The sequence below is a fragment of the Lemur catta genome, chromosome 7 (genome assembly GCF_020740605.2).
Source record: "Lemur catta isolate mLemCat1 chromosome 7, mLemCat1.pri, whole genome shotgun sequence".
Classification (NCBI taxonomy): Eukaryota; Metazoa; Chordata; class Mammalia; order Primates; family Lemuridae; genus Lemur; species Lemur catta.
The window spans coordinates 97,816,481-97,841,016 of NC_059134.1; the positions used below are offsets into that span (position 1 = coordinate 97,816,481).

The 24,536-nt window shown below is 37.9% G+C and overlaps 1 protein-coding gene across 1 annotated transcript in view; it reads right to left on the bottom strand.

Moving 5' to 3' along the window:
* Positions 1-14,348: 14,348 nt before the first annotated feature.
* Positions 14,349-24,536, bottom strand: part of PATL1 (PAT1 homolog 1, processing body mRNA decay factor) — a 28,635-nt gene continuing 18,447 nt past the window's right edge. Inside the window, exons 14-19 of the mRNA XM_045558150.1 lie at positions 24,104-24,252; positions 22,522-22,681; positions 18,634-18,789; positions 16,570-16,661; positions 16,332-16,481; positions 14,349-16,004 (exon numbers count right to left, since the gene is read on the bottom strand). Coding sequence (XP_045414106.1) covers positions 15,983-16,004; positions 16,332-16,481; positions 16,570-16,661; positions 18,634-18,789; positions 22,522-22,681; positions 24,104-24,252 — 729 coding nt within the window. The 3' untranslated portion in view covers positions 14,349-15,982. The remainder of the gene's footprint in view (positions 16,005-16,331; positions 16,482-16,569; positions 16,662-18,633; positions 18,790-22,521; positions 22,682-24,103; positions 24,253-24,536) is intronic.

Below are 24,536 nucleotides of genomic sequence, written 5' to 3' on the forward strand. Positions count from 1 at the left end.
TCACCTTCACTCTCATTTTTTATTGGTTATCATCTATGTCACTCCTATGTCGGCGAAGAGGCGGGGCGATAATTGGAGATGATTGGTTCTGAGAATTGTCTGTGGATGCTGCGATGCTGACCAATGAAAGAGACCTAATGAGAGAGGGCCGGCAGGGACAACCAATAAAATCCGGGAAGAGCGCCTGGGGACGTGTCCACCCGCTTCCAGCTTTGGGGAAGTGATGGGAGACCAAAGCGAGGCTGCCTCTCAAAGCGTTTTTTGATGTGGTCGAGATGTCAGATTCCCTCTTTCTAAACTACGACCATCATAGTTTCTTGTTAAGAAGAACCTGGCGGTCAGAGTGACTTGGCAATCAGCGCACGCCTGAATCCCTCTTTTAGGGTCCCCTTCTAACTCCGAAGGCCCGGATTCCTGGGGAACCCAGAAATATCTTCCTCACTTCCCCTCCTAGATCCACAATCCCCTAATTCCCATACCTGGTTTGTTCATTATGGCAGCACACCCCTTATCTTTTGATTCTAGATGGTCATGTTTCTATTAATTCAGTGCCACAAGATGCTGACCTGGCTTCAGGAGAAAATAGATTTGCCAGGACCTGACTTCTTGTGTCTCTTCCAGACCTGAAGGCCGTTGGTTTTAGCATCATAAGCGCACGTGTATAATGCTTAACTTTAGCCATAAAATGTTTTTTTTTTGGGGGGGAGGGTGTATTTTTTATTGATATAGTTGTACATATTTTGGGGGGTACATGTGATATTTTGATACATGTATACAACGTGTAGTTTATATCCATCACCTCAAACATTTATATTCTTTGCATTGGGAACATTATAATTCTCTTCTAGCAGAAAATTGTTATTTGTGATCAACTAACTTTGTCCACACATTTGTGAAAATCACAAATTCAATAACATAACATTTAGATGTAAACTATTGTTACAAATGTAGGCAAAAGCTCTGTAATTTGGGGAATCCAGCATCTGTTACATTTTTCTAGTTCGAACAGGCAATAGAAATAGCTGTTGGACACTAAAATAAATTGACTTTCCTTGGCATTGTGCTTCCCAGTGTCAAGAAAGTAAAGAAAAATATTCTTTTTTAGGAAATGGTTTCAAAATGAGAGAAATAGTTATTGAATTCTGGAGAAAGAATGCGCTTTAAAAATCTTCAGTTAGATGTAGGCTATTTAGGATTACTTTTTTTTAAAACTGAACTAAATCCATTTATGCTTGACTTCTGCCTTTGCAACCTCCTGGCTCTATAACTTCGAGAAGGTCATTAAGCACTCCAAGCCCCAGTTCTCACTTCTGTTAAACAGGAATAAAACCTTACAGGGATGCTATTGTGATTAAGCACATCGAATATGTTTGAGAAACTGGAAACAGCTACAAAAATGTGAGTTGTGTTGCCAATCACAAAGGAGAAACACATACTTTTATGACAGGGAGATCTGGCTGCCCCCACCTTAACCCAGTTATCCAACTTAGCATCACTAACCCTGGGACAAACCAACATTTTTGTGAAGTCCCTGGTGTGCTGCAGCATGAAGTATACAGCATCACTTAATGATGTTTTCTTGCCAAAAATGTTGCAACTGTATCTAATCAAGCCTTTAGATCTAATCTCCATTTTACAGGGGCTGGAGGAACCAGTTAAACAATACCCTCAAGGAGAAAATCAGATAAATCAAGAATGTGAAACATTCTATAAGACAACTGCTTTATAGGAAACAAACATAAAGATTGAGGAAAATCAATGTCATAAAAAAGGATCAAGGGGTGATTGTTCTAAATTTTAAAAACTTAAAAAGACACAACCAAATACTTGATTCTGGCTCTGAAAAAAACAAGACTTTTAGATATTTTGGGAACAGTTGGGGAAATTTGAAAATGAAACAGTATTAGATGTTAGGCAATTATTAGATTTGTTCATTGTAATAATGGTATGCTGGATATGAAAGAAAACATCTTTAAAATTTGGAAAAATGCGCTGAAGTATTTAGAAGTGAAGAGTTGTGATGTCTGTAATTCCGTTGAAAATGATTCAGCAAAAAAGAAGGAAAGACGAAGAAAGGAAAAAGTCAGGAAAGAAAAAGTAATATATACTTTGAAATTCGCATGCACAAACACACACACACACACACACACACACACACACACACACACACACATCTATCTACCTACCTATCAAGCAAATGTGGCAAAATGTTAATTGTTAAATCTAGACGGTAAGTATGTGGGTCCTCATTGTACTTTTATTTCTATTTAGGTTATTAAGTATGGAATGTCTGATTTCCTTAAATACTAAGTTTGACAGTTGATATCTCTGACATTTCACTTTGACACTTCTTGTTTTATTTTTATTGTGATGGTATGTCCTCATTCTTTTGAACGCATGGTTTGGCTTATCATTATCCTTCAAATTTTTTTTTTAGAGCAATTTTTGTGAAACCATGGATAAGTAAAAAATTTATGTTATTTTCAAATGTGAGTTCCATCTTGGAACAAATGCTACACAGACAGCTTGCAATATCAGTGCAGTGTTTGGGAAGGATGTGACTAATGAACTCACAGTATGTCAATGGTTTAAGAAGTTCCTTTCTGGTGATTTTAATCTTGATTAATAAGCCACATGGGCAACCTGAGACCAAGGTAGATAATGATGAGCTGAAAGCCGTAGTGGAAGTGAATCTATCTCAACCGAAGTGTGAATTAGCAGCAAGGTTTGACATTATTATTGCAACAATATTGGACCATTTGAAACAAATCAGCAAGGTAAAGAAGCTGGATAGATGGGTACCACATGCATTAGACCAGCGTCAGAAGAGAAATCATCTGGGAGGTTGCCTTTCTTTGCTGTCATGACATAAAGGCGAACTATTTCTATACCGTACTGCTATGTGTGATGAAAAATGGATTCTTTTTGACAGTTGCAAGCGTTTGGCATAATGGTTGGATAAAGATGAAGTGCCAAAACACAGTCCAAAACCGAATATTCATCAAAAAAAGCTAATGGTTTGTGTTTGGTGGTCCAGCACTGTTATTATCCACTACAGCTTCATGAAACCTGGTCAGTCGATTACAGCGATGTCTACTGCAACTAATTGGACGAAATGATGAGGATGCTTGTGATTAAGCAGCTGAGATTGGTCAATAGAGACGGGCCAATCCTTTTGCAAGACAGCATTCGACCACATGTCGCACAAACAACGCTGCTCAAACTACAGAGGCTGGACTTGGAAACTCTCTGTCATCCACTGTATTCACCAGACCTTGCACCAACTGACTACCACTTCTTCCAGACTTTGGACCACTTCTCACAAGGAAAAATATTCAATTCTCAACAAGCTGTGGAAAATGCCAGATCATCGCCACTTGCTCTGTAGGCTTCTTCGTTCTGCATAAACAAGCTACCATTAAGATGGTGAAACTAAACTGTCAATAGTTAGGGTGCATACTTTGATTAATTGTACTGCTTCTTGTTTGAGATATAATAAACTAAACCTTTGATTCAAAATAAGACATTTCATATTCAATAACCTAATACTTTTATGGTATATTTAAAAAAAATTAAAGGATATTGAAAAGGTAGGTTGAATTATTGTGGTTGCCCAACACTTCCTCCAGAATACAGCCCAGCAGTCTTGGCCTGGCAAATGAGGCCCTTGACAATCTGGTGTCACCTCTCCTTTCCAGCCTTATTTTGTCTTGATGTATTCCATGCTCCAGTTAAATTGATCCACACATCTTTCTCCACATTTGCCCTACACTTTCTTAGATTAGTGCCTTTGTGTATGCTTTCCCTCCTTTCAATGCCAGGTGTAATACTGTCCCTCTACAGAATTTCCTCTGATTTCTCTGGCTAGAAGTAATGACCCTTCCTCAGGAATCATAGAGTTTCCTGTGATATTGTCTTGCCTTACAATTATTTATATTTCAGTCATATTTCCCCTACTAGAGGGTGAATTCCTTCAATGTGTGATCGTATCTGTTTCATCTTTGGTTCCTTCATGACAGTCAGCGTACAGCCTAGCATATTCACCTAGTTAACAAATATTTATCTATTATATATCTCCAGGCTTAAGCCAAGTGTTGGGGACACAATAATGAATGTACAAATAACCTGTGGTTTCTCATGAAACATAAAGGATCTTGGGGACAGACAGGAATTAAATAAGAAACATACAAATGAATACACACAGTGTTTTATAGAGAAAACACGTATAGTAATTATATACATATACACAGTGACATGGAGGGCAACCAGGGTGCTATGAAAGAGAATAACTCGTGTAACCTGTTTCAAAGAGGAATAAACTCTTTAAGTTACCATCTGGGGGCTGGGGAGGAGGGAGCAAAGGAAAGAACAAAGACAACCATTGTTGTGTGAAGGCCTGAGGAGGGAAAGAGAGGCAGTAACAGGTGGAGAGACAAGGCGTGGAGAGTGCAGACCTGAAAGGGCTACAAGGCCCCATGCTGTAATCCCAGCACTCTGGGAGGCCGAGGCGGGAGGATCGCTTGAGCTCAGGAGTTTCAGACCAGCCTGAGCAGGAGCAAGACCCTGTTTCTACTAAAAATAGAAAAGTTAGTGCCTGTAGTCCCAGCTGCTCTGGAGGCTGAGTCAGGAGGATCTCTTGAACCCAGGAGGTCGAGGCTGCATGGGCTATGATGACGCCACTGCACTATAGGCTGGTCAACTGAGTAAGACTGTCTCAAAATGGCTCAAAAAAAAAAAAAAAAAACCAAACAAACAAAAAAACAACAGAAAACTCACCCCAAACCCTAATATTTATTTTTATTTATTTTTTTTATTTTTATATTTTTCAAGACGGGGTCTCGCTCTTGCTCAGGCTGGTCTCGAACTCCTGAGCTCAAGCAATCCACCCGCCTTGGCCTCCCAGAGTGCTAGGATTACATGCATGAGCCACCGCGCCCGGCCATCCCTAATATTTAATACAATATAAGTGCCACATAAATAGTTGTTATACTGAATTGTTTAGGGAATAACGTCAAGGAAAAAAAATCTGTACATGTTTAGTACCATTGCAAACATCTATTTTCTTTTTGATCCCTGGTTTGTTGAATCCACGGATGCAGTGCTCACAGATACAGAGAACTGGCTATAATTTGAAAAGAAGCCTTTTCAAATTGGCTTCTTTCACTTAGTATTTGAGTTTCCTCCATGTCTTTTCATGGCTTGATAGCTCATTTGCTTTTTAGCACTGAATAATATTCCATAATATGGATGTACCACAGTTTATCCATTCACTTGCCAAAGGACATCTTAGTTGCTTCCAAGTTTTTGCAATTATAATTAAAGCTGCTATAAACATTCCTGTGCGGGATTTTTGTGTCCATGTAGGTTTTCAGCTCCTCTGGATGAACTTTCAAGCTTTTTTTCCATATTCTTCAAATTGGCACTGGCCCTATCACCCAAATTTTGCCAAGGGATGGTTTGTTAACAGTGCAGGTATTATCAGTGTAATGCAATGCATGCATTGGGCTCCCCAGTTTTACCCTAACTTTGTAGTTCAAGGGACAGCAGGAGTATCTCAACGGAATGAGAAATTTGAGTTTGTCTTTGGTCCAATTCCCCCAGAAGTTTCCTGGGAAGTACTCTCAGGAACAACACCTGTGAGGGAGTGAAAGAAACAGGATGCATCAGAGGGGAAATTTAAACTGAGATGCACTTGGAACAGAGGCCTCAAGTATGGGGAGATTGGAAGTTGAGTTGGCCTGTCCCAGGTGCCCAGCCTTGAGAGATGGCTGGGCACTTATCCACAGCACTGAGCAGTCATTGCACGCAGGCTGTGTCCAAGGAGAGGGTAAAACCCAAGGCATTTCCTTTTGGGAGAGGATAATTACCAAAGGGAGAGAGGCTCAGCTGTGAGCCAACAGTGACCGATACTTTCAGCAGCTTGGGGTATGAGTACTTGGTCCTAAAGAGGGGATCTTGGTCGCACTCCAGAGCATCCACTACAACACTAAACCATGTTTTTACTCATAGGCCAAGACTTATATTACGTGGTTCCCTTAACTTACATAAAAGCAGCAGCAGACTGGACACCTGGTAGATACTGTACTTGGTGGTAAGCCAGTTACTACGTTTGTCAGAGGGGCTTTGAGGTTAATGTCACTCATTCATACTTTCTCTAAACAAGTCTTAAAGCCTACTAATTCCAGGTACTGTGTTAAACAGTGAAAAAGAGCTCAAGGAATCAACTCTGTCTCTGTGGTTATCAAGGAGTGGTCTGCCTAGTTCCCCTTGCTTGCTATTTAACTTTTCCTGGAGCAAGGACTACATCCTAGCTCTGTGATTTTCCTCTTTTGTTCCTGTTGTTTGTGCAACAGGATGATGAAATTCACTGAAACTAGGAAGACACAAAAGTGAGATGGGAACTGCCAGTATATCAGAACAAGTTCTTTGACAGAGTCTCAGGAGATGTAATTCAACCCTTCAGTTTTGGGTTATTAGAATGGTCACTCTTAGAGAGCAAGAACCACATTCTGTGTATTGATTTTGTAGTCAAACAGAGAGTAATTGTAAATTTTAAAAGGAAAGCTACATACTGACTGGGAAAATCACTTCTCTAACTGCCTACCAGGAGGAACTATTGGCTTATTTATGCATTATAGTGTAGTAATTAATCATACTATCTGAGTCTTGACCATCTGGCTTCAAATCCTGTTTTTGCTAAGTAAATGCAATCTTGGACTGCTTACTTAACCTCTCACCAGTTTCCTATGACCACACTAATAGCATCTATTTCTCAAGATTTTGGGGAAGGATTAAATGAAAATGTATGAAATGTGCCTGGGATATGGTAGATAGTAAATGCTAAGTGCAATTATTAATTATGCAAGACTATCTTTGCAGCACAACATAACTAACCCAAGGATGATCTGCATGTCTTCCTTGAGGATATCAGACATGCCATAGAAAAGCCTGGAAATATTGGGACTTTATATGAAGTAGAAATGGATTAATACAGTAAAGGGATACCAGCTTTTATTAAGTGTTAAGCACTTTCACAAATATATATTTTTTGAAAGTTAGATTTTTTTTATTTTTTAGAGATAGGGTTTCACGATGTGCCCAGGCTGGTCTTGAACGCCTGGGTTCAAGTGATCCTCCCGATTCAGCCTCCCGAAGTGCTGGGATTACAGGCGTGAGCCACCAGGCCCAGCCAATCTCATTTATTTATTTAGTTGGTCACAATCCAGTTGTTCTACCACTTCTGTTACAGAGAGAGAAACAGACTCAAACAAGTAAAGTAACTTGTAAAGGCAAAGCTGACATTTGAACACAGATATGAATAAGCCTACTGTCCCTCATATTTCACGTGCCTTGGAATTCTTTTTTTTAAATAACAGAAACAATTCAAACAATTAAATCAGTTGTGAAGATGTCATCAACACAATGAAGTAATGTTTAATTTTGATGATGGAAAACAAATACAATTAGTTTCTTGTATTTTTAAGAAGTATCATTAACCTGCCTCTGCTCCTGTTATCCCTTGGAACTACCCCAACAATTTGCCACCCGCTTCAAGCTACACAACCCTTCTGTTTCACAACAGGTAATCATGCTTTGGACTTCAGAAAAAAATGGAGACTGTGGGCAAAGAATTCCCTGAAATTTGTAATAATTTAAAAAATATTCAAAAAAACTTTTCCCCACTTGCACTTAATGTAATACAGGTAGAGTATCCCTTATACAAAATGCTTGGGACCAGAAGTGTTTTGGATTTTGGACTTATTTGTATTTTGGTATATCTGCATTACGTATACAGTACTTACCAGTTCAGCATCCCCAGTCACTAAAGCCAAAATCCAAAATGCTCCAATGAGCATTTCCTTTGAGTATCATGTCACAGTGCTCAAAATGTTTCAGATTTTGGAGCATATTGGATTTCAGATTTTTGGATTAGGGATGTTCAGCCTGTACCAAATGACTGAAAAAGTCCTTTGTAATAATTAGGATTGAGTTTATTTGCAAGAAACAGACTCAATTTACATTAGTTTAAACACGTAAGAGTTTATTTTCACATGTAAAAGAAATACAGGGGTAGGCAGCTCCGCTCAGGGTTGGTAAGGTGACTCACTGAAGTCTTCAGAGACACAGACTTCTTTCTTTTCCATTGTATGTTGTTTCTGTTACTACCTTTTGACCGAAAGTAGCTCCGGTCATTACAACTGCACTCTAGGCAGCAAGAAGAGGGAAGGAAGGAGGACAAAAGGGTAGTTCCTCCCTTTTAAGGAGCATTTTTGGAAGTCCCACACATGCCTTCTTACTTCTCTATTGGGTGGAGAAGCGGTAGAAAATGACTATAACTGTAATTCAGGTTTTCCTTGTCTGCCACTCACTCACTGCGATCTTGGATAAGTCTCGTCCATGTTCTTTCTTTTCTTCCTTCCTTCGAATACAAACCTATTATATATTTATCATAAGGGATTTAAAAAGGCTCAGAAATGTAAATTTAGAAAATGAAAATTCTCTATCATCACACCTTCCAGATATGACCATCGTTAACTGTTTTGTATATATTCTTCTATCTTATGGATTTTTAAAAACAATTTAAACATTTTAATGATGAAATATTTGACACCTATGCTTATTAGTTTGCTGGGGCTACTATAACAAAGTACCACAGACTGGGTAGCTTAAACAACAGAAATTTATATTTTCACAATTTTGAAGGCTGGAAGTCCAAGATCAAGGTGTTAGCAGGGTTGATTTCTTCTGAGGTCTCTCTCCTTGGTTTTTAGATGAATGTCTTCCTGTGTCTTCACATGGTCTTCCCTCTGTGCCTGTCTGTGTCATCTCCTTTTTATAAAAACACCAGTCATAGTGGATTTAGGCCCACTCTAATTACCTTGTTTTCACTTAATTACCTCTTTACAGATCCTATCTTCAAATACAGTCACATTTTAAGGTACTAGGGGTTACAACTTTAGGAGTTTTGAGGAGGACACAATTCATACATACACAGAATGCATATGCTGTATGAAAGTTATGAAGCATAATCGTAAAACTAATACTAGTAAATCCACCACTCAACATAACAAATTCAAAATGACCAGTTTCCTATGTCCTTATCCCAATCCCACTTGCCTAAACACTTCCAAAAGTAAATGCTGTCCTGAATCTATTTAAAAAAAATTATTCCCAAAGTGACTTTGCCTTTTAAAGGCCCAGTCTCCTCATCCTGTAGAACAGGGATAATACTAATAGTATGAGGCTCTCTGAGAAGTGCCCCCTGCTGTTGTCTATTTCCATCTCCATACTGCAGAGTGATTTTTAAAAGCATAAATCAGATGATGTTTTGTTTTGTATTTCTTACATAAAAATTCTGCAAAGGCTTTCCACTGCAATGAGAGAATAAATCCCTTCAAGGCCCTGTGTGGTCACACTCTGCCCCACACCCTTCACTCCAGCAACACTGGCTTTCTTTGGTTCCTTGAACTCCTCAAACTCATTCTCATGTCACGGACATGGCCACCTTTTTCATTTTGCTTGGGATGCTCTTCAGACCTTTGCATGGCTGTCCTCTTCTCATTATTCACATTTGTTTAAACGCCACTTGCTCATCGAGGCCTTTCCTGTAAAGTACAATTCCCCCTCACCCACTCTTGATTCACTTCGTTCTCTCCTTAGTACTTATCACTGTAAGTAACCCCCTCAGATCATAAGCTGCACCAGAACAGGGGCTGTTTTGTTTTTGTCACCACTGTACCTGGAGTAATGTGGGACACACAAGTGCTTGCCTGAATTATATTATCAAATTGTTCCTAACCTAGGAGTTGCTGTGATAAAATGAGTAACAATGTATTTTGAAATGGGCCTTGCACATGTAGATGAATTTATTACATCAAGGTCTGTTCTCTGAATAACCCCTTTCAGCTCTCTTAATAGTGTAACTATTTCATGACCAGTGATTTCTCTTGCACATGCATACATAGATAGATCTGTTGGATGCCTGCTAGGCGTTGACCTTGTGTTGGGTTTTGGGTCAGCTGGGAACAAGACAGACTGTCTGCATTTGTGAAGCTCACATATTAATGCAGTGAATTAATGAACAAACCAATCACCTATGACTGAATATATCTAATGTAAAAAAATGCATTTCAAAATATTGGAAAGGAGAAAGAATGGAAGCAAGAAGTCTTTTTTTCTCCCTTCATAATATTTAAACCAAAAGGACCATACAGATGCCTGACAGCTGCAACCCTGTGACTCTGATCCTTATATATGGCAATTGGTCCTGATAATTATAACCTGAATTGCCTGCTTTGATATTACTGAGAGGCAACTGCTTAATTTGCCTACTGAAAGTGAAGGCATTAAAATCCAATCAGAGGAGATTGCAGATGCGACATTAAAGTCTTGCAGCTTTTCAGCTGCTCTTCTGTGAAGCATGGGTCCAGGAATAGGAGCCTTCTTGCAGTCAGGACACCAGACTAAACTTAAGGTTTAAATCCCAGTTTTAGCCCTTACCAGCTGGAAGGTCTTGCTAGTCTAGTTTTGGTACTGTAAAATTATAGTTGCCCATCCTATTTCAAAAGGTCATAGAGATGCTGTTTTAGAAAATGAATGTATGTTTTTGTACACTATAAAATAGCCATAGAAATCTAAAGTGATATTGTGGATTTACCTTTTGTTCACTATTGGATGAAGAACTGTGACTGACAAGAAGTAATTGAAGATTGACTCCTATTAACAGGGGAGCCATTAGATAAATGAGGGCACAATGGCACACAGTGGAATACCACCTGGCCATCAAAAAGAACAGTGTAGCTTTCTATAGCAGCATGTTCATGATGTATTAAGAGAAAAAAAAGGTAAAAAATAACTATAAATCTATGTATGCATATGCATAGAGAAATCACTTGGAGGACAATAAACTCTTAGTAGTGGTTTTCTAGGGGGTGGAATTTCAGATACCTTCTCTCTGTTAGTTATACATAGATTTTTTTCTCATTCTTTGGATTGGTACAATCTAACCAATTTAAGAGATGGTATATTCACAAGTACACACACATCACTGATTACTTAGTACCCGTCTAGATATTTCCCAGATCTCAGGTGTGATTTCACTTACTATTGCTTTGGAGAATGAACTTGTCTAAATTGGAATCTTGGAGAGTCACGCTGAATAACAAACTCCTCAGAACAGCCTTACGTGCAACATTTGCAAAAGTAAGAAGCAAAGCAGAGGCTGTCATGAGACCTGCAGTCTATTCACAAGAAGACTCTGACGCAAGAAGGACATCAAAACAATGCTATTAGGTAATTGTAAGACAGTGAATCAGATTAGTTTCCTAAAAACCCACATACTAATTTCTTAGGGATCACAATATTAATGTATTTAAGCATAGTTGGGAGAAGAGGAAAAGAGTAAGACCCCTTCAATCTCCTCACTTCTGCTTCTCACACAGTGGACTCATTGCCCCCCAAACTAGATGAACATCGGATTCAGAAAGTCATGTCTTGGCCTTCCTAAAGTTTAACAGCACAACCTTAGTGATTTAACAACTAATTTGGAAAAAACATAATTTAGTGTAAATATGGGCAATACAGCTTGAACTTTTCAAGTGGTTCTTTGATCCCTCAACTGGTATATCATCTTAAAGTTTCATAATAAAATAACTGACCACATCTCTCAGGATAATTACCTTGTTTTCTGATGACTTTTCCAGACTCCTAGCACATTCATCTGCTATACAGTCAAATGCAATGGCTCTGAAGTCAAGTACAACTAAACACTTTTGCCTTATTAGAACTAGAAATAGACACCTACTAATTTTAGCAGTTTTTAGATAATAACCCTTTTATGGTTATAATAAAATACATGCTCATTGAAGACAAATTTGGAAAATACAAAAAAGCAGGAACAATCACCTACACACAAAATCCTCCACAAACCTCTCCTTAAAGGCAACCACTGCTATTTGGTCATCCTTGATTGCACTCTTTTTTCCCATGTATTTTTTTCTCCACAAAGATTGTCATGTACACATACAGAGCCTATTTTTACTAAACATTATATTCTTAGTATTTCCGCATGAAGCTAAATTCTTCAAAACCAATTTTTCTTTAAAAATATTTTCTAAGAACATAAGCAATACATTTTCTCTGCAGAAAATTTGGAAATTATTGAAAAGCGAAAGGAAAAGGAACTTCCCCATAATCCTACCATCTAGACAGACCAGTAACTTTTAGGAACATATCTTTCCAATATTCTTTTTTTCACCATATACACTTTTCTTAAAAAAAAATTGGATTTGAAGCATATATACTATATGCTTTTTCACTGTATCATAAACTTTCTATGATTAAATATTCTGCATTTCTCATTTTCCATGACACATGAATTACTGTTTACTTAACCATTGTTATACTGTTGAACACTTAGGCTATTTCTAATTCTTCTATTATCAATAGAGCTGTGATAGACTAGGCGCGGTGGCTCACTCCTGTAATCCTAGCACTCCGGGAGGCCGAGGCAGGAAGATTGCTTGAGGTCAGGAGTTCGAGACCAGCCTGAGCAAGAGCAAGACCCCGTCTCTACTAAAAATAGAAAGAAGTTACCATTTCTAAAATAAAAAAAAATTAAAAACAAATAAATAGAGCTGTGATAAATATCATTGCTTTGTAATCTTTCCCTAGATTTCTAAAACCCAATTAATTGGTCAAAGACTATAAATATTTTCGAAGTTCTTCACATTGTCAAAGCACTTTCAGAAAATGTAAATTTACCCCTACCAGTATGAGTAGCAGCTCCAAATCCTCACTAGCATTATTTTTTAAAGTTTTTGTTAATTTAGTAGGTTAAAATTTTTTATTTCTCTGATTACCATGTGTGGTTAACTTCTTAATATTATTCACTTACATTTTCTTTTGTGAACTATTATTCACAAGTCTGTTACCTGTTACCCATTAGGGTTTATTACCTATTACTCATCAGGGTCTTACATAAGATCACATACCTTAACATCAGTTTTTAACTTGGTGCCATATTGTAAAGTATTTTAGTGCATCACCTAATTTGATTATTATTCACATACAGTAACAGGGAAGTTAATATTGTCCTTATTTGCTACTCTGAGGCTTCAAAGTGACTTTTAAAGCATCCCTAACGGTATCAGGTATATACTATATGACTCAAAAATCAGTTGGTATTGTTACTATCAATATAAGCTATCGTTATATTCATAAAAGTAGATGCACTTCTTAGTCTTATTCTTACAAAACATATAATATTTAAATTTTCTGGACCAGGGCCAGTATTTCTCAAACTGTGGTGAACTATTGTCTAAAGAGCAGCAGAATGCATACATCTGAATTCCTTTCTTGGCTTTACCACTAACCAGTGGTGGGACCTTTGGCAAGTCACTGCTTTCTCAGAGCTTTGGCTTCCTTAAATCTTAAATGTGAGGACTGGACGACATGATCTCTAAGGTCTTCCTCACTTCTGACATTCGTAGTCTTCCAGGAATGTAAGGGCATCCTCAGGCCAGTCCACCCTAACAAAGCAGGGCTATCTAATGACACCTTGTGTTCTTTCATGTTAAGAGGTGGGATTCTTTACTAGAAGATAATTTTATCCCTCACAGCAATAACATCCTGCATGAGTCCTCTGCTCTACTGCCCATTAGCTGTGTCACCTTGGGCAAGCTATTTAACTTCAAGGAGCATGTCCCCTCATCAGGAAAAAAATAAGCTTTATGTAAGCAGGCACCCAATAACGTTGAATTACCTCCCTTCCTCTCATTAACATTTACAACTGTTTTCTGTCTTTCCCTGTTTGCTGAATGTTTATCTTGAGTAGTTTAGAGTAAAAATGATACTCAGGTCTGAAATAATTATTATAATTATAGTAAGTTTACTTTCCCATCTCCTTTGAAGAGATGAATTTTGAGATAGAACATAGTAGAGCTAAGGAAATACTAACCATGAGGGCAACCAGATGCCAAACTGGGCTACATGAGTGTCTCTTAGAAGTCAGGAGACAGATTCACCGGTGTCTACAGAGAAACAGGACAGAGGATGAACTACAGTCTATGTATATCTGCCTCAATTTATATTAATAATTCTGTTTTGTAGTTAAAATGAGGGAGAGGAGGACTGAAAGCACCCTAGGTTTTTACACGAAAGTTACCCTACAAAAATAAGATATTTATCTGTCTTCCTCACAACAAAAAAGGTAAAAACATTAGGTAATAATATCCCTACCATTCTCCAACATCAAGAGGTTTGCCAGTCTATCAAAATGTGCTAGAAACACATTAAAAATCATGTTCAGAAGTAATAAGAAAGTAAAAAGGCAAACACGCATTTTCATCAAGTATACAATTTGTTTTTATTTACAATACCCTATAAAAATGTAAATTTAGAAACTTTTATTTTCATTAATTAGAACTGAACAAAAAAGATAATGCACAGTAAGGAAAAAATAATAATCAAGTATTCACTTGATCAGTTATGAAGGGAAGGTAGGAAAGGCGCATTGGAAACCGTCAGTAGACAATGGTAGAGGGAAGCTAGGTAACGGCACTGGGAAACAGCTGGTGGAGCCTGGGGCTACAGAATGGGAAGAAATGGAGACTGTGAACAAGGACAGCTGGTTATAACAGAGGATCTTACTGTTGTACAATACATGTATGTGCAAAATGTTTATTCTCTTTAAATATAACCTGTCCTCCCTGACTACATTCAAAAAGGTAAGGACAGCAGAAAGTAGATCAGACGGTCATGTAAAATTAATTCCGATTTAGTTTTCTTCAGGGTTGTAATCACTAGGAATCAAAACCCCTTATCCTGGTTGATTGCTGAAGGGGACAGGGTAAGTGGAAAAGATCATGGCAGGCTGTCCCCGCTGGCATACAAACCCAGGCCCCTGGCTGCCAGGGAAGGGGCCCTGGGTGAGATGAAATAGCAAGGACAGCAGTTCTGCCATGGTGCAGAGACTGAAGAGCAAAGCAGGCCAAACTTAGCTTCCACAGTTACATTTGGAGGTTCCCACCCGTGACACCACATAAAAATGGGGAAGAGAGAAGTAAAGCATGGCTTACTGAAGGAGTCTCAGGAAGACAGGGCAAGTGTGCAAGAAGCGACACTGCCAAAGCAGGCTATCAGTGAGGATCATCCTGGGTGATCTTGAATGCACTTGAGGGGACAACTATAGTTATAGCAGGAAAAAGGTATAACCGTGTGCTGTTTCCGTTAAGGTGGACAGAGACAAAGAAAATACAGGTGGAAAGGAGAAAAACGACTTAGTCTAGACCTGGGCATCAGCCAATTAAGAGTTCTGATTTTATTAAATGTGCTGCATACCCTGTATTTATACTAAAACAAGTAGAACCCAATAATTACAAAATGGAATAGAAACTCATTAAAAACACATCAGCTGGTTTGTGTCTGGAGGAGGTATAAGTCAACTAAATATTTTTCAATCTAAAACTCATTCTTTAAGGACCCTCTGAAGGCCACATAAATGTATGTATAGGGGTAGAGTGTGTGTATGTATATCTATATCTTGATTTCTACTTAATTGGCTCTCCTATAGTCATGTTAATATGGGGCAATGAAAAAAAAAGACTTCAATAGGATGAGGGAAGGAATACTTTGGCAGGCTATAATCTACTCTGAACTGGAATAGTGGTGGTGGGATAGAGGGAGAGATTATATTTGTGTATCTAGGGCAAAGAAAATGCAAAATTGAGTAAAAGTAGGACATGCAGAATTGTAACATAGAATGTAAAGAAGAAACCAGCAGAAGTAACACCCAGCCAAATTTCACAGAGCAGTGGGGAAATATCTGGCATTTAGAGACAACCCCTGTGAACAGGAATCGATCCCACAAGACTTTGCTTTGGGGAATAAGCTACCTTCCCTCCCTCATTAAAAACACTCCATTGGTGATGGCAGCAGTGCAGGTGGCAGCCAAAAGGAGGTACAGGACACATTTGGAGATCTTTTATCGTATCCCCTGAACTAGCCTATGGGTATAAAGAAAGAGAGAAAGGAAACTTGTTTGTATAAATGAGTTAAAACAGAAGGTAATCTTTTGTGTTAAAGTTACATCCTTGTTAAGCATTCTCATAACAAAACACCCAAGATATTTCTTTACCCTTAGCATGCAGTCAACTTCTATGAGGGCACTGTTGCACCCAGTACAGTGTTTTATATCTAGTAGATACACAAACAGTTAATAAATATCAATCTCTTCCACCAAAGTCAGTTTTATCCCCCCCACCCCACCCCCAATCGTAACTTCTAAAGTGCCAACTTTAGTGAGATGTGGAACTCTCCTGTTCCAAACTTACTGCAGTTTTGTCTCCAGCAAGTTCAGTTTCTGCCGGTCAACATAGCGAGAAAAGAGGGATACTAGGTTTGTGGGTATAGAGATTGGCTTGGCCAGGGCTGCTTGGGGAATCCGTAGAAGTTCTCGGGTTGCCATGAACATCACCTCCGTCCTGATAAGGAAAAAACATAACAATATAAGAAAAAAAAAATTGAAAGATTACCTAAAAGATCTTAAGAGAATAAACAGTCCATACTGACCACTGATTATTTTGTGTTGATTCCGTGGCAGAGTCTGAACTCTGTAGGTCTTCCCCACGGCTCAGGAGGATGAGGAGCAGTGACAGGCCAAACTGCAACAGACAGAGGGAATCAAACTCAACACTGCATCTGAACCCCCTTCACCACTGCTGAGGGCTCCTAGCATTAGATGGGGAACAGCACTAAATCAAAATGCCTTTGCTGCTGCACTTTTCTGTGAAACCAGGCAAAGGTCAAGCAAGCATGAGCTGAAAGGCTCCCTCTCTCTCCCGGCTTTATTTCTGGCCCAGCAGCAACCAGGCACAGCCAATGGCAATGGAAAGTCACAGTGTCCCAATAGGCCTCTCTGTTTCCCACCCTGTGGAGGAAAGATGATTTTTCCTTGCCAGGGATAATGTGGGATTTGGCTTTTCTCCTATTTGTAAGAACCAAAATGGATTAAAAAGGAAGGTCAAATGAAGACAAACTTTGATACAGAAAATAAAGTTCAAAGAAAAAAATTTAAAAAATATTAAATGCAGTAAGATATTTTGAATTAAGAGAAAAAGTGTTAAGAACTGCAGAAAAATGTATAGAGCAGGGTAACTGATATAAAGAGACACACCTATTTGGAAACATAAAGGCTTAAAGAAGATGTTCATAGTGGTCTAAAAAATAACAAGAAAGAAAGGATAAAGTGATGTATTCACCATATCCAGGATTATTAAAATTCAGCAGCATGCTTTAAAGACTGAAATATACAAAAATTGGTTTTCTTCAGTGGGCAGTAGAAGCAAAGCACAGTCTAAAGGGGCAAAGAATGAAAACACAAATAGGGACAAGAAGGACCAAGTTACAAGTATGAACCACAGCTATAAGGGATCATATACGAAGGGTGGCAACATTTTGGGATTCCATCCCACCTTTCTGAGTTCACTTCATTCAGGATAGATAACCTTGCCTTTCCATAAAAATTCCCCTCATGTTACTGTCAGAAAAAAAGCACTACTGCCTTTACCAAAATTAAAACTGAGAGACCAGATAACAGGAAGGCACATCCCTGATCACTCCAGAACTCAACCTTGTGTCCCGAGGCACCGTCCCCTCTTCTGCTCTGATGTCCTGCCCTTCAGTCAGGCTTTTGCAAATGTTCAGGTACAAGGAATAAAGAGGCCTTGAGACTACTTTTTTACCTCTATTGTACACAGAATGGCCCTTAATGAGTACCTACTATATACTGGCATTATACTGAACAATTCACAGCTGACATCTCATTTAAGTATCTGGACAACCCTGTGAAGTTTACAATGCACCTCCACTTTACAGATCAGGAAACTGGCTCAGAAAAGTGAAATAAGCTGTCTAGGGTCACAAAGCTAGAAAGTGGCAAGGACTGAACCCTGGTCTGTTTAAAAACTCATGTTCTTTCTTCTATATTATGCTTCCCCTAGGAATCTCTGGATCTTTAATGTAATACCAATAAAATATAAAATGGGAGATTCAACTATTTATAGTCTTATGACAACTGCCTACCTAATATGCCTTCCTCCTCATTATCAGAACTGATTTTATTTGTAGTGACAATGACGTCAACTTAAAGATATTTTCTAGCCTTCCCTGTAGTTAGGTGTGGCCATGTGACATTAAGCAGAAGTTGTCGGTTAGAGCTCCTGGAAAAGGTTCCAATAACGAGGACAGACAGCTAATCCACACCTTTTGCCCTCCACACCCACCCTTCTCCCTGCATTACACCAAGTCTTGAATTCTATGACCATCTTGGACCATGAGGGATCATGAATATGGAAGCCACTGCTAAGAATGGCAGAGGAAAAAAACTGAAGGAGCCTGGATCACCAATGACACTGTGGAGCTTCTATACCAGATTTATTTCACTTGAGATAGATAAAGTCCTATTTTGTCAACATCACTGTTATTTCTAGTCTCTGCTATTAGGAGCTTAATGTAACTCCCAACTGAAAGAAGCCTTGCTTTATAAGTTGCCATAGCCACAGCAGCCATTATTTTTATCTATAACTCAAATTTAAAGACTTCACAAAGTTCAGGGACATCAAAGGACAAGAATACCTTGTTTTGGAGCACAGCAGTGAGGTGAGGATTGGAGGGTGCTGGTGCAGCTGCACTTTGAGGTAGGTTCATTAGCTGTTGCAGAAGGCTGGTGACAGTCACTGATGGAAGATGATAGAGGAGGAGAGAGAAGGGACTCAATAAGCATGGCAGCACCTATAAAAAGTAAATAAAAACATTACATTCTGGCAACTGGTTACTTCAGTTACCCTCCATCAGTGGGCATGGGTGGAAGGATGCTCCGTCATATACTCAACCACTTAAAGCAAGATTTAAGAAAATTGAGGTGATAAGCTTAGCAGATATGACTAGAGTCTTAACAATAGATTCTAAGGTACCTACTAGGAACTTTTTCATCTCAATTTGCATTGGAAATGCCACCACTTTGTGTGAACGGAGGGTGTAAAATCATTTCCAAATACATACCAAGGCTCATGCTAAAATTATCAGTATTTTAGCTAATTCCACAAATATTTAAATGCCTACAATGTGCCAGGCACTGTGGGCTAAAAACAAATGATAAACAGGACACAGACCCTCCGGTATCTTAAGTACAGTGGAGAAGACGTGGGTAAATTGGCAATTTCAAAATTTTGTGAGAAGCATTCTAAGATAGGTTAAATTCAGAGTGCTACAGAATTACTGAGAAGTATTTTCAGACTCAATTATATCTTGTTTTATTTTTATAATAGCTCAATGAAGAAATGGAGAAATGATTAAACAATTTTTAGAGAAGCTAAGTGATCAGAAACTCAGTGTTCAGAGTCACATAGCTAGTAGCTAGAACCAGACACCCCGGCTGTTGAATTCTAGCCTTGTAATCATTCATTTCTTTTTGCATGTGGCCCAGACTGGAAAGTTAAAATATACAGCTATTAATATAATTAACTATATTATATTATTATGAAAGGAAATCAAGAGTGCTTCCAGGCACTCAATGCCCATGGTATAAAAAGTGATGGCTGGTTTTACTTTAAATGGTATCCGAGAACAGAGAGTAAAACACTTTTTGTGGTACTCTAAATAAACAAAGCCTTTATTATAAACATTTTAAAACACAGAAGTACAAAGAACAGTATAATGACGTTCCTATACTCACTACCCAACTCAAAAACAAATTATTAAGATTTTACCAATCTTATTAAATCTGTTCCTCCTGTATCATATCATTTCATCCAAAAATACTTATTTGTATCTCTAACAAAATCTCTTACAATATCACACCTAACAAAATTAACAATAAATTTTTTTTGAGACAGAGTCTTGCTCTGTCACCCTGGGTAGAGTGCAGTGGCATCATCATAGCTCACTGCAACCTCAAACTCCTTGGCTCAAGCAATCCTCCTGCTTTAGCCTCTGAGTAGCTGGCACTATAGGCACACGCCACTGTGCTCAGCTATATTATTTATTTTTCTATTTTAGTAGAGATGGGGTCTCGCTCTTGCTCAGGCTGGTCTTGAATTCCTGAGCTCAAACAATCCTCCCACCTCGGTCTCCGAGGGTGCTAGTACTATAGGCATGAGCCACCACGCCTGGCCAATTTTTTATTATTTACTCCAAATTCAAGTTTCTCCAACTGTCTCAAAAATACCTTTTAGCAGCTCATTTGTTCTAATTATGATTCAAACAAGATCTACACATTCCATTTGTCTGACAAGGCTTTTAAAATCTTTAATGGTCCTTTGCCACTGCCCAACTCCTTTTCTCATGTATTTGTTGAAGAAACTAGGTCATTTTCTCATAGTTTGGATCTGGCTAACTGCATCTCTGTGGTGTCACTTAAGTTCTGTTACTGCTTCCCCCATAAACTTATAGTTAGAAGAACTACAGTTTTGATTAGATTAAGGTTCAACAGGGGGTGAGAAAGGCATGCAAGAAAAAAAACTTCACAGATAGAGCTGTGTGCTTTCTATTGTGTTATGTAAAGCACAGTGCTTTGTTATCCCACTCTTAGTGGTATTCACAGTGCATCAGTAGGTTCAGGTGTTGCCAGCCTGCTCCAGCCATTGTAAAGTTCCCCACCCACTTTTTACCTAATGCTTTTAGCAGCTAATAATGACTGCTGTCTAGATTGATTGATCGCTTTTCCATTAGGGTTTCCCAAAACAGTTATTTTCTAATTTTATCATTTCTTTTGCATTTATTAGCTGGAATTCTTCTATAAAGAACACTCGAATTATCATGACATTCGGTTGTAATGGAAAGGCAGGATAAATGCTTCTTTTCCTTTATTTACCTATTTTCAGAATAATGAGTTGATGACCTAATAATCTCCAAAGGTAATCAATATACTTTTGGTATCATTAACTCATTAAATTAAATGTATTTGATATATTTCAACCCACTCCTGTAATTTTTCTTTCTGACGAAAATTATCCCACTTTTGGCCAATGTTTGAGCCCTTTTATTTTACGTTGGTTTGTGCATGCTTTTAGACAGGACGCTAGTAATCTATTAGTTTCTTTGCTTACTTGCACAAGATATTCCAGGATGCCTTGTACACTTCATGCTTCAGCCCTGAAACTAGCTATTACTTCAAGAAAATGGTATTTGGAGATGTGGTCCATCACTCTTTAATGCGTACAGGTAAAAACTCACATTTAACAAGTTTTCCTCACTAGCAGGTAAGGTCCATGAAAGCAGGTATTTTTGTATTTCTATCTTTTAGCACCTAGAACTAATACCAGGTGCTTTATTTTTGGATGTAAGATAGTGCCTGGAACATAGAAGTATTCAATAACTATTTGCTGAATGAATAAAGCTCTCTCAAACTTATTTCCATTGATGAGCTCATGCCTCCCTCATTGTCTACAACTTATATGCTCCACGGTAGCTGTTACTTTTTAGTCTGATCCTATTTTTTTTCCTTAGGATAAACCTCAAATCCTTAAACTTTTCTCCAGTTCATTTTTCATTTATGGAATATTTTACAAATGTACTTGTCTCATCCCATTTCACTTTTTCCAATGAGATCTAAACTTCTCATTCATTTCTTCTGCAGATGCTAAAATTTCAAGGGTCTATAGAAGGAAAAATAGACTTTTTCATGGGATAGCATTAAAAGATATCCTGGTATCCTTTATTTTTGGGGGACTACTTACCCAGGTGGTTATTACTTAACTTGTAGCCTGTAACAACAGGTTCGCTCCCATACATTTTATTATTCTGAATCTCAGACTAATTAATGGCCAGTCCTTTGTCCTACTCTTGTCAATTTCTGGTTTTGAATGTGAAGACTATTTTAAATTTTGCCAATCTTTCAAGTGCTATGACAGGGATAAGCAGAGAGAAACTCTATCCAAGAATTAACTTAGAAACTTGATAACCATGTTTCAAATTCCAGCCTAGTTTAGATCACAATAAAAATTATTTAAAGGGCTGGCCCAATTCCTGTGGGACAACATTCAACTAGGTCTACTGGCTAATGTTAAGCTATTGATAATAGTCCAATGAGGGATACTTTATATCAAGCAAAGTAACCAATACTAGAAGTTTTCAAACTTCAGTGAATATCAGATTCAGCTGGAGACCTTGTTAAAGATACAGAGGCCCTGATCCTCCTCTTGTAAATTCTGATTCAGCAGTTTGAGGCAGAACTGGATTATCTGTTTCCCACATAATTCTGACATAGACTGTATCTCCACAACTATGTCAAGTAAGAAAGACAGAATTATTGCTTTCTTCATGTTTAGAAACATGGTCTGTTCAACCAAAATGGGATTAAAAATATAGGCCTGGAGTACTTAAGGTTTTGCTTTAAATAATCAAATCATACTGCCCAAGATTAAACCAACACAAAAGGGAAGAGGGTAGGAAAAGAAGTTTGGATTTTAGAAATTTTATCAACTGTAAGGACCCAAAGGAAAGACGTCCCACATGGTGGGTCACCTCATCTTGTGCATCCTTCTTGATAAGGAAAGGTAGATTCCTGGCTGTTGTCATGAGAATGTCAGCTGCTTGCTCTGTGGAGAGGAAAGGAAGAATACGGGCAACCATTCTCTTCCCTTTTCGGATACACATGATCTGTACAAAGTGGTCATCACTTGGCCTGCAAGGGAAGAAAAAAGCCAACTTAGGTCAGCAAGAGCAATATAAGAAAACCTCATTTTTTCCCCTCTTAGGTATTACTAAGTGAATATATTTCATTCATTTTCACTCTATAATGATCTGTACTACAAAACAGAATTACTTCTCCAACTCTTAACCAATTAATAAAAGGTGATTTTTCAAGTTTTATAAACGTAGAGAAAATCATCATTTGACACATCATGTTAAAAAAACTTGGCCAAACTATATGCATTCATTTTCTTTATTAACTTTTAAGCAACTATATAAATATCACTGGTTAACAGAGCAATTATGTAAAAAATATATAAGCAAAAAGAATGTCATAATCTCAAAAGTTTGTTTTATTAGTGTCATTTTTTAAGAACCTTTTTGCTGTGTATTATATTTTTTCCTTTCATAAAAAAATGAGCCCACAGAATTCATACAGCTTTGTAACGTGATTTTTTACTCAACAACTTCTTGTAAACACTTTTTCATGTTAATATACTTAATATAATATACATATAAATGAATATACTTTAAAATATCAAATATAAACAATATGATAAAAATATAAATATAAATATAAATAAATGAATATATATTTATTAACATTTTACGCCACAGATGACGACCAGACCCATTGTTGCAGCAAAGAGAGAACGAAAGGAAGGGTGCAAAAAGGACAACTACATACATTTTAATGGCTGCATAACATTCCAATCTATGGATAAACTATATTTATTCAACCAGTCTTCTGTCAGCCCAACTCCAGACAAGGTGTGTTGAAAAGAGGGTGCTTTTATTTTCTGTTTTGCGTATGTGTATGTCCTAGCTTAGAAGGATCAACAATTCTCTTAAATGGGCAAAGGGAAACGGAGTTCTCAGGAGACGTAGTCCTCTGCATCCATCAAATAAATATTTAGGATTTATAGAACATTTACCATTACCAAGATTCTATTGCAGACAATGGGTGTGACAGAGATGACAGAGATGCAGAGAAAAAGATTACTGTTAAAGAGTTTAAATGTTTATACTTCCCATCTTAGTAAAAAAGCAAATACAAAAAGATTATAAGGTTGGCCATGCTAGTAGTCATAAACTGGGTACAATCTGTAAGCTCAAAAACAAAAACCCAGTAATGTTCCCCACTGCATCTCCAGCACCCAGCACAGTTCCTAGAAGATACTGAATATGTATTTGTTGAATACATGAATTCAGGATAGAGATTTTGCTTCCTGGCTGGGAAAGATTATAAAACGTTTTATAGGAAGTGGCATTTGAGTTAGGCTGAAAGGATAGATTCTGAGCCTACAGAGATGGTAGGGAAGGGTACTTAAAAGGTAGAAATGTGTAATGCTCAGTTTGGTAAAGGAAGGAGTCTAGTTCGTCTCATGTTTTCCTCAAAGTACATAATACTTACCTCTCTTGTCCAGGCAATTTCCCCCTTAAGTTGTCATACATGCTACAAATTTTGTGCTTTCTTTCATCCATCAAGGCAGGTCGCTCTTCTTCGAGACTTAGGAGATAACGCCTCTCATAATCTTCTACATCAAGGAGTAAACTATAGGTCTAAGAAGGGAGACACAAAGCAGAACACAGCATGCGAGGTCAGGTTCACAGAGTATTACATAAACAACTTAAAAGAATGAAAAGTCACTATAGCAAAATTGAAATTTAAAAAAAGGCACTCTTTTAAATGCAGAAAAACATAATAAAATAATTTATAAGATCCTTCAAACACAATTCTTTGTCCCTCTCTGACCTCTAATCTAGCAGGTAAAAACAGTGAAATAATTACACTTTCCAAATCTTCTAGCAGCAACAACACTGTAATATATAATGATCTGTATTAT